This window comes from Sardina pilchardus, chromosome 17, assembly GCF_963854185.1.
Source record: "Sardina pilchardus chromosome 17, fSarPil1.1, whole genome shotgun sequence".
Taxonomy (NCBI): domain Eukaryota; kingdom Metazoa; phylum Chordata; class Actinopteri; order Clupeiformes; family Clupeidae; genus Sardina; species Sardina pilchardus.
Window position 1 is genome coordinate 4,888,626 of NC_085010.1, and position 12,888 is coordinate 4,901,513.

At 39.8% G+C, this 12,888-nt stretch overlaps 1 protein-coding gene across 1 annotated transcript in view; it reads left to right on the forward strand.

Annotated features, from left to right (window-relative positions):
- The window catches only part of scyl2 (SCY1 like pseudokinase 2), a 52,312-nt gene that overhangs the window by 14,342 nt on the left and 25,082 nt on the right, over positions 1 to 12,888 (forward strand). Inside the window, exons 5-12 of the mRNA XM_062517866.1 lie at positions 1,247 to 1,396; positions 1,496 to 1,717; positions 3,964 to 4,080; positions 6,988 to 7,113; positions 7,632 to 7,808; positions 9,942 to 10,064; positions 10,163 to 10,276; positions 10,676 to 10,808. Coding sequence (XP_062373850.1) covers positions 1,247 to 1,396; positions 1,496 to 1,717; positions 3,964 to 4,080; positions 6,988 to 7,113; positions 7,632 to 7,808; positions 9,942 to 10,064; positions 10,163 to 10,276; positions 10,676 to 10,808 — 1,162 coding nt within the window. The remainder of the gene's footprint in view (positions 1 to 1,246; positions 1,397 to 1,495; positions 1,718 to 3,963; positions 4,081 to 6,987; positions 7,114 to 7,631; positions 7,809 to 9,941; positions 10,065 to 10,162; positions 10,277 to 10,675; positions 10,809 to 12,888) is intronic.

The following is a 12,888-nucleotide window of genomic DNA, read 5'->3' on the forward strand; positions in this document are numbered from 1 at the left end:
TCAAGCGCAAACATGCCTGGCCTGCGTAGCGCAAAGCCTCAATCTCCCAGCTGGACAGTCAACCGACCCCAGCGAAGACAGGATGGAAAGGGAGAGAGACACTAGCAAGCATCACCAGATGTCTCCCTGATAGCAATCGGCAAAGAACAAAAAGTAGAAAAGCACTCGGAGAGCGCAGACCTCCGCCTGTATTGTTCTTCCTAGGTTGTCCTACATTTGAACCTAAACTATTCAGATCTCTACCACGTGGCCATACCATGCCATTTCACCACTAAGCTAAATACATAAACGCTGATGGAATCCCGACGGAATTACGGATCACTCCCAAAATGTAATTGTTTCTTCCTTGGGTCGTGTCTGACCTTCCCTGAAAATCTCATCTAAATCCATCCATTAAATTTTGAGTTATCTTGCTAACAGACAGACAAACAGACAAACAAACGCCGGTCCCCAATGAAAGCATATACCTCCTTGGCGGAGGTAAACAACTGATCAGGCAGCGCAGGTAGAGCGCAGAGGCAGACTTCAGATGTAAAAACGAAGTAAAAGTATGGAAAGACTAAATAAACAATTCAAAAAATAAAAAGGCTATCTATAACTGTGCAGCTAAACTATATGAATGTACAAGAATTCAGGAAAAATATACAGGAACTAGAAAAGCACTCAGAGAGCGCAGACCTCCGCCTGTATTGTTCTTCTTAGGTTGTCATACATTTGAACCTAAACTATTCCGATCACCACCACGTGGCCATACCATGCCATTACACCACTAAGCGTAACACATAAACGGTTCCGGAATCCCGACAGTGTTACGGATCAATCCCAAAATGAAATCGTTTCTTACTTGGGTCATGTCTGAAAATTTCATCGAAATCCATCCATTACTTACAGAGTTATCTTGCTAACAGACAGACAAACAAACAAACAGACAAACATACGCCGGTCCCCAATGAAAACATAACCTCCTTGGTGGAGGAAATAAAACGGAAATATAAATGATCCTAACAAAAACATGTCAGACATCCCTGCCAGCATCCCTGTTGCTAGGTGACAAACTTTTGGATGTTTGCGTAGCTTAAACTGTATGCTTATTTTGGTTTTATGTTCACATTCAGGTGAAGCACTTCTACTTGGCTTTCAAAAATTCTATTGCAATTCAAGTGATCTGTTCAGAAAAATCCCACTTATTTTCCCCTATTCGCCCTTTATTCTTTGTTGTATTCCCCTTTTTCCACTTTGAGCATAGATATCAGAGGGCTTGTCCTTCCTCCACACTGGTGTGAAGATGGTACATGGCAACTTGTGCCCTGAGAATATCATTATTAACAAGAGCGGATCCTGGAAAATCATGGGATTTGACTTCAGCATCTCTTCCAGCAACCCTTCAGAGGCCGAGGTGAGGCTTTTGGCTGTCGCAGGCACCCAAAATCAATTTGTTTTCTGTTTTCAGACTAATGGCACTGTGCTTTTGTGTGTATTCACATGTAACGACCAGGCAAAGTATGTATGTAAGGAGTGGGACCCCAACCTTTCACCTCTATGCCTTCCTAACCCTGAGTATGTGGCACCAGAGTACATCCTGTCTGTTAGCTGTGACTCAGCCTCTGACATGTACTCTCTGGGTGTCATCGTGCATGCAGTCTTCAATGAGGGTCGGCCAGTTTTTAAGATCAACAAGCAGGATATCTTCAAAAGCTTCAGCAGACAGTTGGACCAGGTGGGAAAGTTCTACAGTTCTGTGCATATGTACACATTGTATTTTGTTTGTAATGGGGCTGTCATGAGAACAGATTTTTACATGATCATAATGGCTAAAAGAATTCATAATAGCAGCTGTGCTATGCATTGCAAAAACACCTATGTTGTGAAGTCAAACTCTGCATCCATGATATTGGACACTTGCAGCATACTTCTTTCTCACATTAACCCCATTTATGGCATATTTTTAAAAACCTGGGATAGGTAAATTTTTGCTTGCACACACACTGCTCTGTAACAACAGGATATAATACATTAAATGGGATGATATGGTGTGAAGACCTAGCAAGAGGAATGACCGTGCAAGGTTTTTTATCTTTGCTGTGAACGATCATGTGACCATGGACCAAGATGGCGCCACGAACACATTGCAATGCTCTGTGGCTGTGTCCAGAAGTCAAGCGTGCACGCTGGACAGTACCTTCTTTCCAGTAGCGTCTTAGTTAGCTTGCTCCTCAGTATGCATCCCTACCTACATTTGGACAGCACTAACTAGTTGGCAGCACCTGACTCGGGGAGGGGGGTGTGTTGACGATTTGCATGACGTTTGGAGCTTGACCTGCGCTGCGCAATGGATTATGGGATATCTGAGGGCAAAAAAGATGCATCGATGCACACTTGGAAATCACGCCAAACGAAGTACCCAACTAGTGAGAGCGCTTGACTTTCGGACAGTCTATTCTGACGTAACTTCCGGAAAATGCACACTGCCCAGCGTGCATACTGATGTTTCAGACACAGCCAGAGTCTCCAGATATTGCGAATTAGTGGTATTATGCTTCTTTATCTCAAGTATTTTTGGTAAAAACAGTGTAGCGTACATATTTTGACACTCGACAGAAACTTTTGGACATATTCCAAGAGATATCTAAATCAGCTTGACCTTCGAACATCGCCACACCGACTGGAAGTGTCTTCAGACTAGCACGAAAACACAGGGGCTTTCGAGCAAGGCTAGAGCGAACTCCACATCGACTCGCTCTTCCAAGCTTTTTCCCAGCCAATGTTCGCTCAAAATGAATGAACTGCTGCTGTGTAGTGCTGGGCAGTATACCGGTTCACACTGAATGCTGGTGTATATTTTCGTTATGATATGAATTTTTTAATATACTGCCATACCGGTGTATTTGACAACAGGTGGAATGCTGTGTCGCGCGACACTGTTTAAGACCTTTTTCAATGTTGCGCTTCTAAACACACATGGTCAAAGTAAACAGTGGAGCCTGGTGCACAAGACACCTTGCGTTTTTCCTTTTAAATATGACGCTGAAGGCTTAATTTTTCCTTTGGTAAGGGATTTATTTAAAAAAATGAAGGTCAACCCTGTCTGATATGGGCATAAATTGACTCTTACCCCAGTTGATCCTGTAGCTAGAGAAACTGGCAAAGGTATCAATAAGTTGTAATAAAGGTGGGAAGGAGGATTTGGGGCTTGACAAGAATAGAGTAATGTCGTCTGCAAAAAGTGAATCTTATTCTCTATGCCATGCATTGTAATTGGGGCCATCTCCTGATTGAGTCTAATTTGACTGGCTAGGGCCTCGATGGCTAGATTGAACAGATAGACCAAATGTTATAAGTTTAATGGAAGATACAGTGTCAGTATAGTGTCAAAACTTCAAGTGTCATTTTGTATTCAGATCAAAAAATCTAGTTGGTATTGTTTTCAATATGAAGGGACTTACAAACGCTTTCTGGTAAAATCATTTGACTTAATTTAATAAGAGTTTAGCTTTATTTTAAGACATCTCATCATTTATTAGATTAAGTCAAAAGGATCTTTCAAGACAGCACTAGGTATGATATTGTTGCATGACAACTGGTGAAAACCGATCCAAAAAACATGTTTTGGTGAGCATACATCTGCATCTTAAACGTACAACATAAGCAGGCTTTCATCAGAATTAGCCATCTTAAATTAGCATAGCATTGTTAGCTGTTCGATAACGTCCAATTAAATGCATTATATCACCATTGAGCTTCTAATGTTATACAAAGTGGGAAAAAAAGAATACATTGACATTCCGATTAATCAATGTACAGATCTTGACATAATTCTTCTTCCAATATGAAAATGTGTCCTTGTGTGTATATATAATATATATTATGGTTATCATCAATACTGTTATGACACACCAACTTTGAAACAGTCCAGCCTGCTAGCACACAGTGATGACTGTTACTAAAATACTTTTTCTAATGTAGCTGAGTCGACTAAGTCCTGCAGTCTTGAACCAGATTCCAGAGGACGTTCGTGAACATGTAAAGATGCTCCTGAATGTCACAGCCAATGTGCGTCCTGATGCCGATCAGATGACAAAGGTAAGGATCAAACCAACATGTTTGATGACTCTGTTACATTCTTAAGCTTGCCTATATGAGTACTGTTTTTTACTGGTTTCTTTGCCCGTGCTTGCGTTGCTCACCACAGCTGCAGCAGTTGTCAAACATTCACACAACAAGTTGTTTTGCACATTTTTCAGGCCACATTTCATATCTGTGCCATTATCAGTACACTACAACCACTTAGACGAAAGACATGTAAAATATATAGGCTTCATTTTAGCAATCTTAAACTACTTAAACTGCACTGACAATTGTAGCAACCAAAGGTAACAAGTTGTTTTTGATCAAGGGTCACTCCCCTTCCCCCAAGAGCAGCTTCACACATCAGGGGTGCGTTTCTAGAAAGCAGTGTAGGCTAACTTGCGTCGCAACCTTGGTGGTTGGCTCCGTCGTTCTTGGATTTGGTGTTGCTAGCAGAGGCAGGCATCCTGTTTACAGAAAGTAAAAGTCCTGCCAAGTGTTTGATTCAACCATTTAGTTAACCAGCTAATCTTAATTAGTAGTCAGATAGATAATTAGTGATATCACCTGTGTTAAGTGCACAGGTAAAAAGAATATATGGCAGGACTTTTACTTTCTGGAACTGGGATGTCCGCCTCTGGTTGCTAAGAAAGGTAGTTCAAACTCTCAATCGCAGGCAAGGACGCAAAGTTTGGTCGTTTGAACTGTTGCCCCTGGGCAGCAGTGTTGCCAGGTCACGTGAGGAAAAATAAGCAGCAGGTCTCTGAAAATAAGCCCTAAAGGAGCGACCCAAGACCAAAGAGTTGGCATCCCCTCCCCGAACCCCTGACATTATATTTCTGGAGCGGTAATGTTAGAGGAGCCTACAGTTACAGCGTAGAGTCAACACAGAGGCATAGGTGTAAAATACCCCCTGTACGTGTAGGCGCTGCGTGGATTCTACGCAGAAACAACAATTTCTGGAGTTGTCTATGCTCCTTTGATATGGTTTGCACCAGCATGGTACAGTTTTGAGTAGTGTGTGACCATGACAAGCGACAGTCCTACAGTGTCTGCTAATGTACAGTATAGCATACTTTAGAAATAGTTTATTGTTTACAATCAGCTTATGTACTTCTGTTTTCATGACCTTGGCAACTATCTCATAAATGTGATTATTGATAGGCTCAGACATACCAACAAAGCCTTCTGTAATTCCACTTTCTTGGCAGGGTCTTTTAGTATCTCATCAGCAACATTACCAGACAAACCACAAGCACTTGATGCAGGCACCCACAAATACCAATACAGTCTTAAGTCATTCGTCATTGTTGCTGTGGCCATTACAGTTTTTTCTGAATGCTTAAAGGGATAGTTCGGGTTTTAAGACACAAAGTTATATGGGTTCCCTGTCAGCAACGTTGTGCATCAGGTCACGAAAGTAAAGTGTTTTTCTTCTCAAAACCATATGCGTTCAAAAGAGTGATATATTTGCACCACAAAAACGTTGTCCAGCTGTCAGTAGCGCGCAGTGATAGGAATCGAGAAAAATAGTGCCAAGTGATAACAAGGTTTGAATTTTTCCTGGACAACGTTTTTGTGGTGCAAATATATCACTCTTTTGAACACATATGGTTTTGAGAAGAAAAACACTTTACTTTCGTGACCCCAGCAACTTGCCGGACTACTTTCTTCAGCATCAAAAACGATCAAAACCCGGCTGGATCTCGGCTCACAGGACGCTGTCGGGGGGTAAGTCAGTGCTGATGCACAACGATGCTGACAGGGAACCCATATAACTTCGTGTCTTAAAACCCGAACTATCCCTTTAAGCACTAATCGTGATTCTTGTAGCACAATTTCTAAAACTATTAATACATATAGCAAAACCACTCACTGAGTTAGCAAAACTGAAAGCACAAATACTTCTTTGCACTCAGTTTGCAATTTTGTAACACACACTTTGCAAAACTGTAGGCGCAATTCACTGCACAGCACTCTTTTTGGGGAACTTTAAACACAACTCACTGCTTACACTCAATTTCCAAATTTCCAACACACTCCAAGCAAAATTATACACACATTTATTATTATTTACACTGATTTGCCAACTGTATGGCACACGGTCACATCATGAAAACTGTTTTAGATAATTAGTTCACTTTGAAATTAGCCTAAGCAGTGTAAATAAGGCACAGGTAAGATATCCGTGTGGAGTATAATGGAGGGAGCAGGAAGAGTGAGAATTAGAGGAGGCCTAGGAAGAGAACGTGGAGGTGAAGAAGTAGGAGAAATAGGAGGAAGAGGGCAAGGAGGTGAAGGAGCGAGAGGGAGAGGACGACAACAACAAGGAGCCCGGTGCCTTGGACAGGAGGACATTGCATGCGATGTAGATGAAATTTTGTGGCCGTACCCAGACAGATGTCATGATGTAGACACTATTTTATGTTTTGACTTTGTATTTGTTTTGATGAGTGTGAATACACACCAATACTTGAAGTTTGGATCCCTGTATGTTTACAGAACTATGACAAAAGTATGACCTCAAACTGATATACTGTAGCCTACCTTGCGCACAGAGAAAGCAAAAGCCAGATGTGTCTTGTATTCATACCATCAGTGTGTAGTTGACACATTGTGTGCTTAGTAGATGATGACTTGTGTTTACTGTTTGATACAAAAACACCATTTTTACAAAGGTGTGAGGAGTTAATCAAGCTGTGTTCGCTTTTGCAAGAGAACTACAATGTTTTGATAATTTGGTGAAAGGTTTTGTTATTTGTGTGTAGAGTTTTGCAAAAATAGCTAATAGTTGCAGAAAATGTGCTTAAGCAATCAGAAAAACTGTAATGATCCCATCAGCAACATCACCAGACAAAACTCAAGTCAGATGCCACAGATACCAACACACACATTATTAAGTTCTCTCTTCATTTTTAACAGATCCCTTTTTTTGACGATGTTGGGGCCATGACTTTGCAGTACCTTGACTCACTCTTTCAGAGGGACAACCTCCAGAAATCCCAGTTCTATAAAGGCCTCCCCAAAGTATTACCCAAACTTCCAAAGGTGAGAAGATAAAGCTTGAAAGGCAGTTTTAAGTATTTTGCCCCCCTCTTTATCCTTCCATGATTTCAATATATAGATTGTGTATAATACTACAGATACAGTTGTTATTATCTCCATTATTTAGCATAAAGAGCTAACTGTACAGCCTTTCTTTGTTTCTGTATGCTTCAGATGTGAGAGCCTGAAAAAATATATATGTAATGTGATCTATGCAAATCCATCACATGGTGTACTCAGAAATCCTTGATTTTTGCTCCGTTTCAATCCTCCCTTGTGAAATTTGACCAACTTATAATTCTGATATCATCCTAACAACATTCTTGACACTGTCCTCTAGCAAAATCCCTGATACCATCCTCCCAAAATCTTGGATGTTGATGGGATGATATCAGAATCATAAGTTGGTAAAACTGCACCATGTGATTGATTTCCACATCGCATCACATATTGTCATGTATGCACTATTTTATTGGTGTTATTATTGTCCATATCTAAAAGATGATCTACTTTGCTTGCAGAGAGTGGTGGTATATCGTGTCCTTCCGGCATTGACATCTGAATTTGTCAACCCAGACATGGTCCCTTTTATCTTGCCCAATGTGCTGCTGATAGCTGAAGAGTGTACCAAAGAGGAGTATGTCCGCCTTATCCTGCCAGACCTGACCCCTGTATTCAAGCAACATGAGCCTGTCCAGGTATTGTTGAGATATTGGGTAACACTTTATTTGAAATCATAAGAATGACATTGTGTCATGCACATTAATGACACATTATTGATGTTTATGACTGTTGTCATAATGTGTCATTCAGTTTTTGGAATGTCATAAAACTGAAACTGTCAAAAACATTCCAAAAACTGTGAAAGTACACCTGTAGTAAATTTCAAAGCAGGTTAACCTGATTCACAACCACCTCTGTTGCATAACTGACCAGATCAATATCACACAAGTGTGACTGACTTGATGTTATACTCTTATGTGTTCCCTTAATTTCTTTGAGCAGTGTATTAATCAAATGCAATTCATATACTGGAATAATAGGCACAAATATTTTTCATTTAGCTAGATCTCAATTTCAGCCAGATGTCTGAAAGCCAAATCTTGCAAAACAAGATGCCTGTAAACATCTGTAGTTGAAATCTGAGTTGAGTTCAATCTGCATTGAAAGTGCCCAAGAACACGGTTGCCTTTATCATTCACAAATAGAAATATTTGGAACGACCAACAGTCTTCCTAGATCTGGCCGCTCAACCAAACTGAGTAATCCATGACGAAGGGCTTTGGTCAGTCATACAGTATGCCACCTATTGATGATTTAAGTAGCCAGTGTGATGACAGTCCACCAAGGTGGAAGTAGGTGCAAGAAGTAATTAAGCGTGCAGGGCCTCTTCAGCCCAGGGACCTAATGGAGTGCCCTACCGGCTGTATAAGAGTGCACCAGGTGTTTTGAGATTTCTATGGCAGTTAATAGTTCAGAAAAAGCAGAGTATTCCTAAGGCTTGGTGTAGGGCTGGGGGAATATTTATTCATATATTAATGTAATGCTATAGCATTCAATTAAATGGTTTGTCATTCAGGGCTTTCACACTAGGTCCTCTGGACCGGACCCGGGTTCGTTTAGTCCGATGGTTCGGTTGTTTTTGATAGTGTGAACGCAACCGTACCAAACTCGGGTGTGGACCCGGTATCGGACCCGGGTCCGCCTGAAAAGGTGGTCTGGGGTCCGGTTCGCTAGAACGCTGGAGCAGGTTGCTATGCAAACGTTCTAAAGAATCTTTACCTTTGTCTTCTTCATTGCACCGCCATCTGCTGTGTTGCCAAGTGATATTTGTAAACAGAATTCTGGAAGTTCGTGTTGCTTATGACGCAAACGGACCTGGGTGCGCACTATGGGTGCGCAGACAAACATGTAATGTGAACAGAGACCAACTACGGCAGAAGTAACCGCACTCGGGTCCGGTCCAGATAAACGGACCTAGTGTGAAAGCAACCTCAGTGTAGTGTATTGTCAGTGTCACCCATTACACTGAACCATTTTATTTATATTTAGAATTATATTTTGTATTTACTGGTCTGTTTTTTTAATATTAATATTTGCAATTATAAAAGGGTTTTAAATAGCTGACGGTCATAAAACTTTACAGATTTATTTATATTCATCCATACATACATACAATACAAATATGAAACAATTCAACAACAAGGGGGCACTTCAATAGACACATTCACATTTTGGCTCGTGCCCTCCTGCACATCACATACTGTACCACATTGACAAAATTTGTTTTTGATTTGCCACTCATTAGTCAGATTCTCTCCTGATAGAAATGTGGTGTAGGTATAGCAATCAACACTGTTTCATCACGCAAATCTCATGTGGTCTCAAGTAAGAGATCTTGTAATGTTTTTTCAGATGTTTTTTATTTTTTATTTGTTCTCTACTTATGCTCTCAGGCCAGCAACATGGTGAGTCTTTAGAACCTGTACATTGTTGTGGTTGTTGTGGTTGTTTTGACCGGCAATATCATTTTTAAAAACCATTTTGATAAAAACAGGTTGTATTTGCACAAATCTCCTTACATTTGGATATGGTAAATATGTACATGGAGGAATTATTTTTCATGGCACAGTATACTGTATATTGATGTATTTGTTTGTTTTTGTGTTCTCAATTTTGCAGTACTACAGTATTAGTCCCATTTCTGTATAAATCAATCATTTGTGCATGTATAATGTATAATGCATTTTGTACTGTGAAGTGTCATTGAATGCTTTAGTAGCATTGCTCAGAGACTCTCTTAAATATTTCTTACATCATTATTTGTGTAGATCCTCCTAATATTCCTGCAGAAGATGGACCTGTTACTAACGAAGACCCCGGCAGAAGAAATTAAGAACTGTGTTCTTCCAATGGTTTATAGAGCTCTTGAGGCCCCGTCCATCCAAATACAAGTAAAGCAACAGAAACACTTGAAGCAAATAGCAAGAAATGTTGTTATAACCCATGTGTGTTTTTGTAGTGTAATTTTAACAATGTCTGTTGTTTATAGGAGCTCTGCTTGAACATCATTCCAACTTTTGCCAATCTCATTGATTATCCTTCCATGAAAAATTCACTGATTCCACGTGTTAAATCAGCCTGCTTACAGACTTCCTCATTAGCGGTGAGACATTTGTTTGGTACTTTCCACAAAGGCTGGTGGTAGTTCATTAAAGTGCATTCCTCCCAAAAATACAGAGTTGAGTTTATATAAAGTGTATATGTAGATAGATAGATAGATAGAGAGATAGAGAGATAGAGAGATATAGATCAAGATAGATATAGATAGATATAGATATGCATGTATGTATAAACTTTAGTATGTTTAATGTTTGTTTAATTGTTCAGAATGAGACAGGTTTGAGAAAGCAACTGAATGACATGAACATGCCGAACATTTCTTTTTTTGTAACTTCTGTGTAACTCTTTCCTGGGAAACATAATTTTGTCATTTTAAATGTCTCATGAGACTTTATTTCCCAAAGAATGACTAGTCTATTGTTTTCTTGTCTGTTGTTTGCAGGTTCGGGTGAATTCTTTGGTGTGCTTGGGGAAAATTCTTGAGTACCTCGACAAATGGTTTGTTATTGATGAGATCCTGCCTTTTCTACAGCTGATTCCCTCTAGAGAGCCTGCTGTCCTCATGGGGATTTTGGGTAATGGACTACAATTTTGGCTTCCATATACTTTTGAGACTAATTGAAGAGTTATTTTCCAAAATAAATCAAATAAATAAGTAAAAGAGTGTTCTCAAACGTTTGCAGAAAACTTGACCATGTTCGAAACATATGCTGGCAGTAATGCACTTATGCTGATATTACCGTTGGAGCTTTATAACCGCCTTCCTGCTTTTCTGACCTTGCTAAGTTTAGGCTCAATACTTAGGCTCAAACTTTTTCAACAAAGCAATTGTAACTAGAAATGCAATTCCAAGGAATTACTAGTGCATGAAAATGCAGAAATAGATAGATAATGTAGATATGGTTACTAAGGTGTAGCTAGGGTAAACATGGTGGTTGCATAGTTTACAGAGAGTTGATAGTGTGAAGGTAGACTGTTTAAAGATGAAACATTCCAATTCTAACTTAACTAATGATTTCTATTCATGTTAAAATGTTGATTAGCTAACTTAGCTAATGATTTCTAGCAGTTACGCTAAAAATGCTAATTATGCTAGCAATGTTAACTTTACTAACAATGCTAACCAGGTTGATTAGCTAACTTAACCAATGATTTCTAGCAGCAATGCTAAAAATGCTAACTATGCTAACAATAATAAATTTGCTAACAATGCTAACCAGGTTGATAAGCTAACTTAGTTCAGTGTTTCCCACACATAGACAAATTTGTGGCGGTGCGCCACAGATTCAGCACCGGCCGCCACATTGCGTCTCGTTATTCTTTTATTTATTTATTTATTCTTATTTTGAAACGCTATTGAAAAACACGCAGCATTCGTAAAGCTGCATTTCCTTTCCCTGCGCTCCCTCTCTGTTACTCGCGCGTCTGTCTCTCATACACACAAACACGCACAGCCCCTATAGCCTACTCTGTGCACACCGCGGCTGTCTGTCTCCATGAAAACCAACGAGATCATCCCTGGAAGCGTGGTCGGTGGTCGCACTGATGCACCTGACGCTGCTCGGGTAGAAGCATAAAGTTCTCCCGCAACTTTTGTAGTCTATGCGTGCAACTTAATTACCAAACAGTAGAAGTAAACTCATTCTCCTTGGCCCGCTCTCGTGCGCGCACAATGGACAGCCGCCCTCCACATGCACATTTAATCCAAATAAAACATTCCCAATCGTGGACGCATTGACGACGACTAGCTAAATTACTGTTATATTCGGTTAGCATCATTAGTAGGCTATGCTACAGACATTTGATTAAATTGCATTCGAGTTGACTGACCACCAATGTTTTTCAACTCCAAGACTGGCCTGTCCAGAGGAGAAAAAGTATTAGCTTACCTTGAAACTTATAACACATGTGGGGAAAATGAACAGTCCAACCAGTAGAGTATGATAAGCTTAGCCTGCTATGTTTACAATATTTTGAGGCTTCAACCAGACAGCTGAATTTAAGAAGTGGAGTTGTAATATGAATAGTAGGCTATAATCTGCATAAAGTTTGCTGTTATGAATATCAGAAATGGGTCATTCCGTGTCAAATCAGACAAAATCCAGGAAAATGGTTGCAGCACCGACTCGGATTTTCTTCAAAGTTTGTCTACACAATGTTTAGGTTCCATAACTAAAATCTGTAAAATATTTTTGCTCAATTCTATTGTTTTCATAGTCTTTTTGCCCTTGCCTTTTTACACTCTCTAAATGACCTTATCTTGGGGGCCATGTTAAGGTACTCATATCTTAAAAAGTATCATTCCTAGCCTGACTAAACTTTATAGAATGGAAGACAAGCATGTTCTCAGTAAGATTCAATGATTAAATGTTTGTACCACAGTCTCATTGGTTGTACAGAAGTCCCTAGTTTCTGAAAAAACATGCAAAAATAGTGATATTGAGGGTCTCAAAACTTTTTTATTGGGACACACCTGCCATCAATGAGTCCTTTCTATAGAAATATAATCCTTTGTAAATGTTGTCCCAAAATGTGAAGTCTCCAAATCAAATGAATTTGACAATAATAAGGATAAAACAAGGCATGTTTGTATTTTTGTGTCATTTTCATGCAGCTGAAAAGCTATGTGGGGTAGGTAGTAGGATCATGAAAATC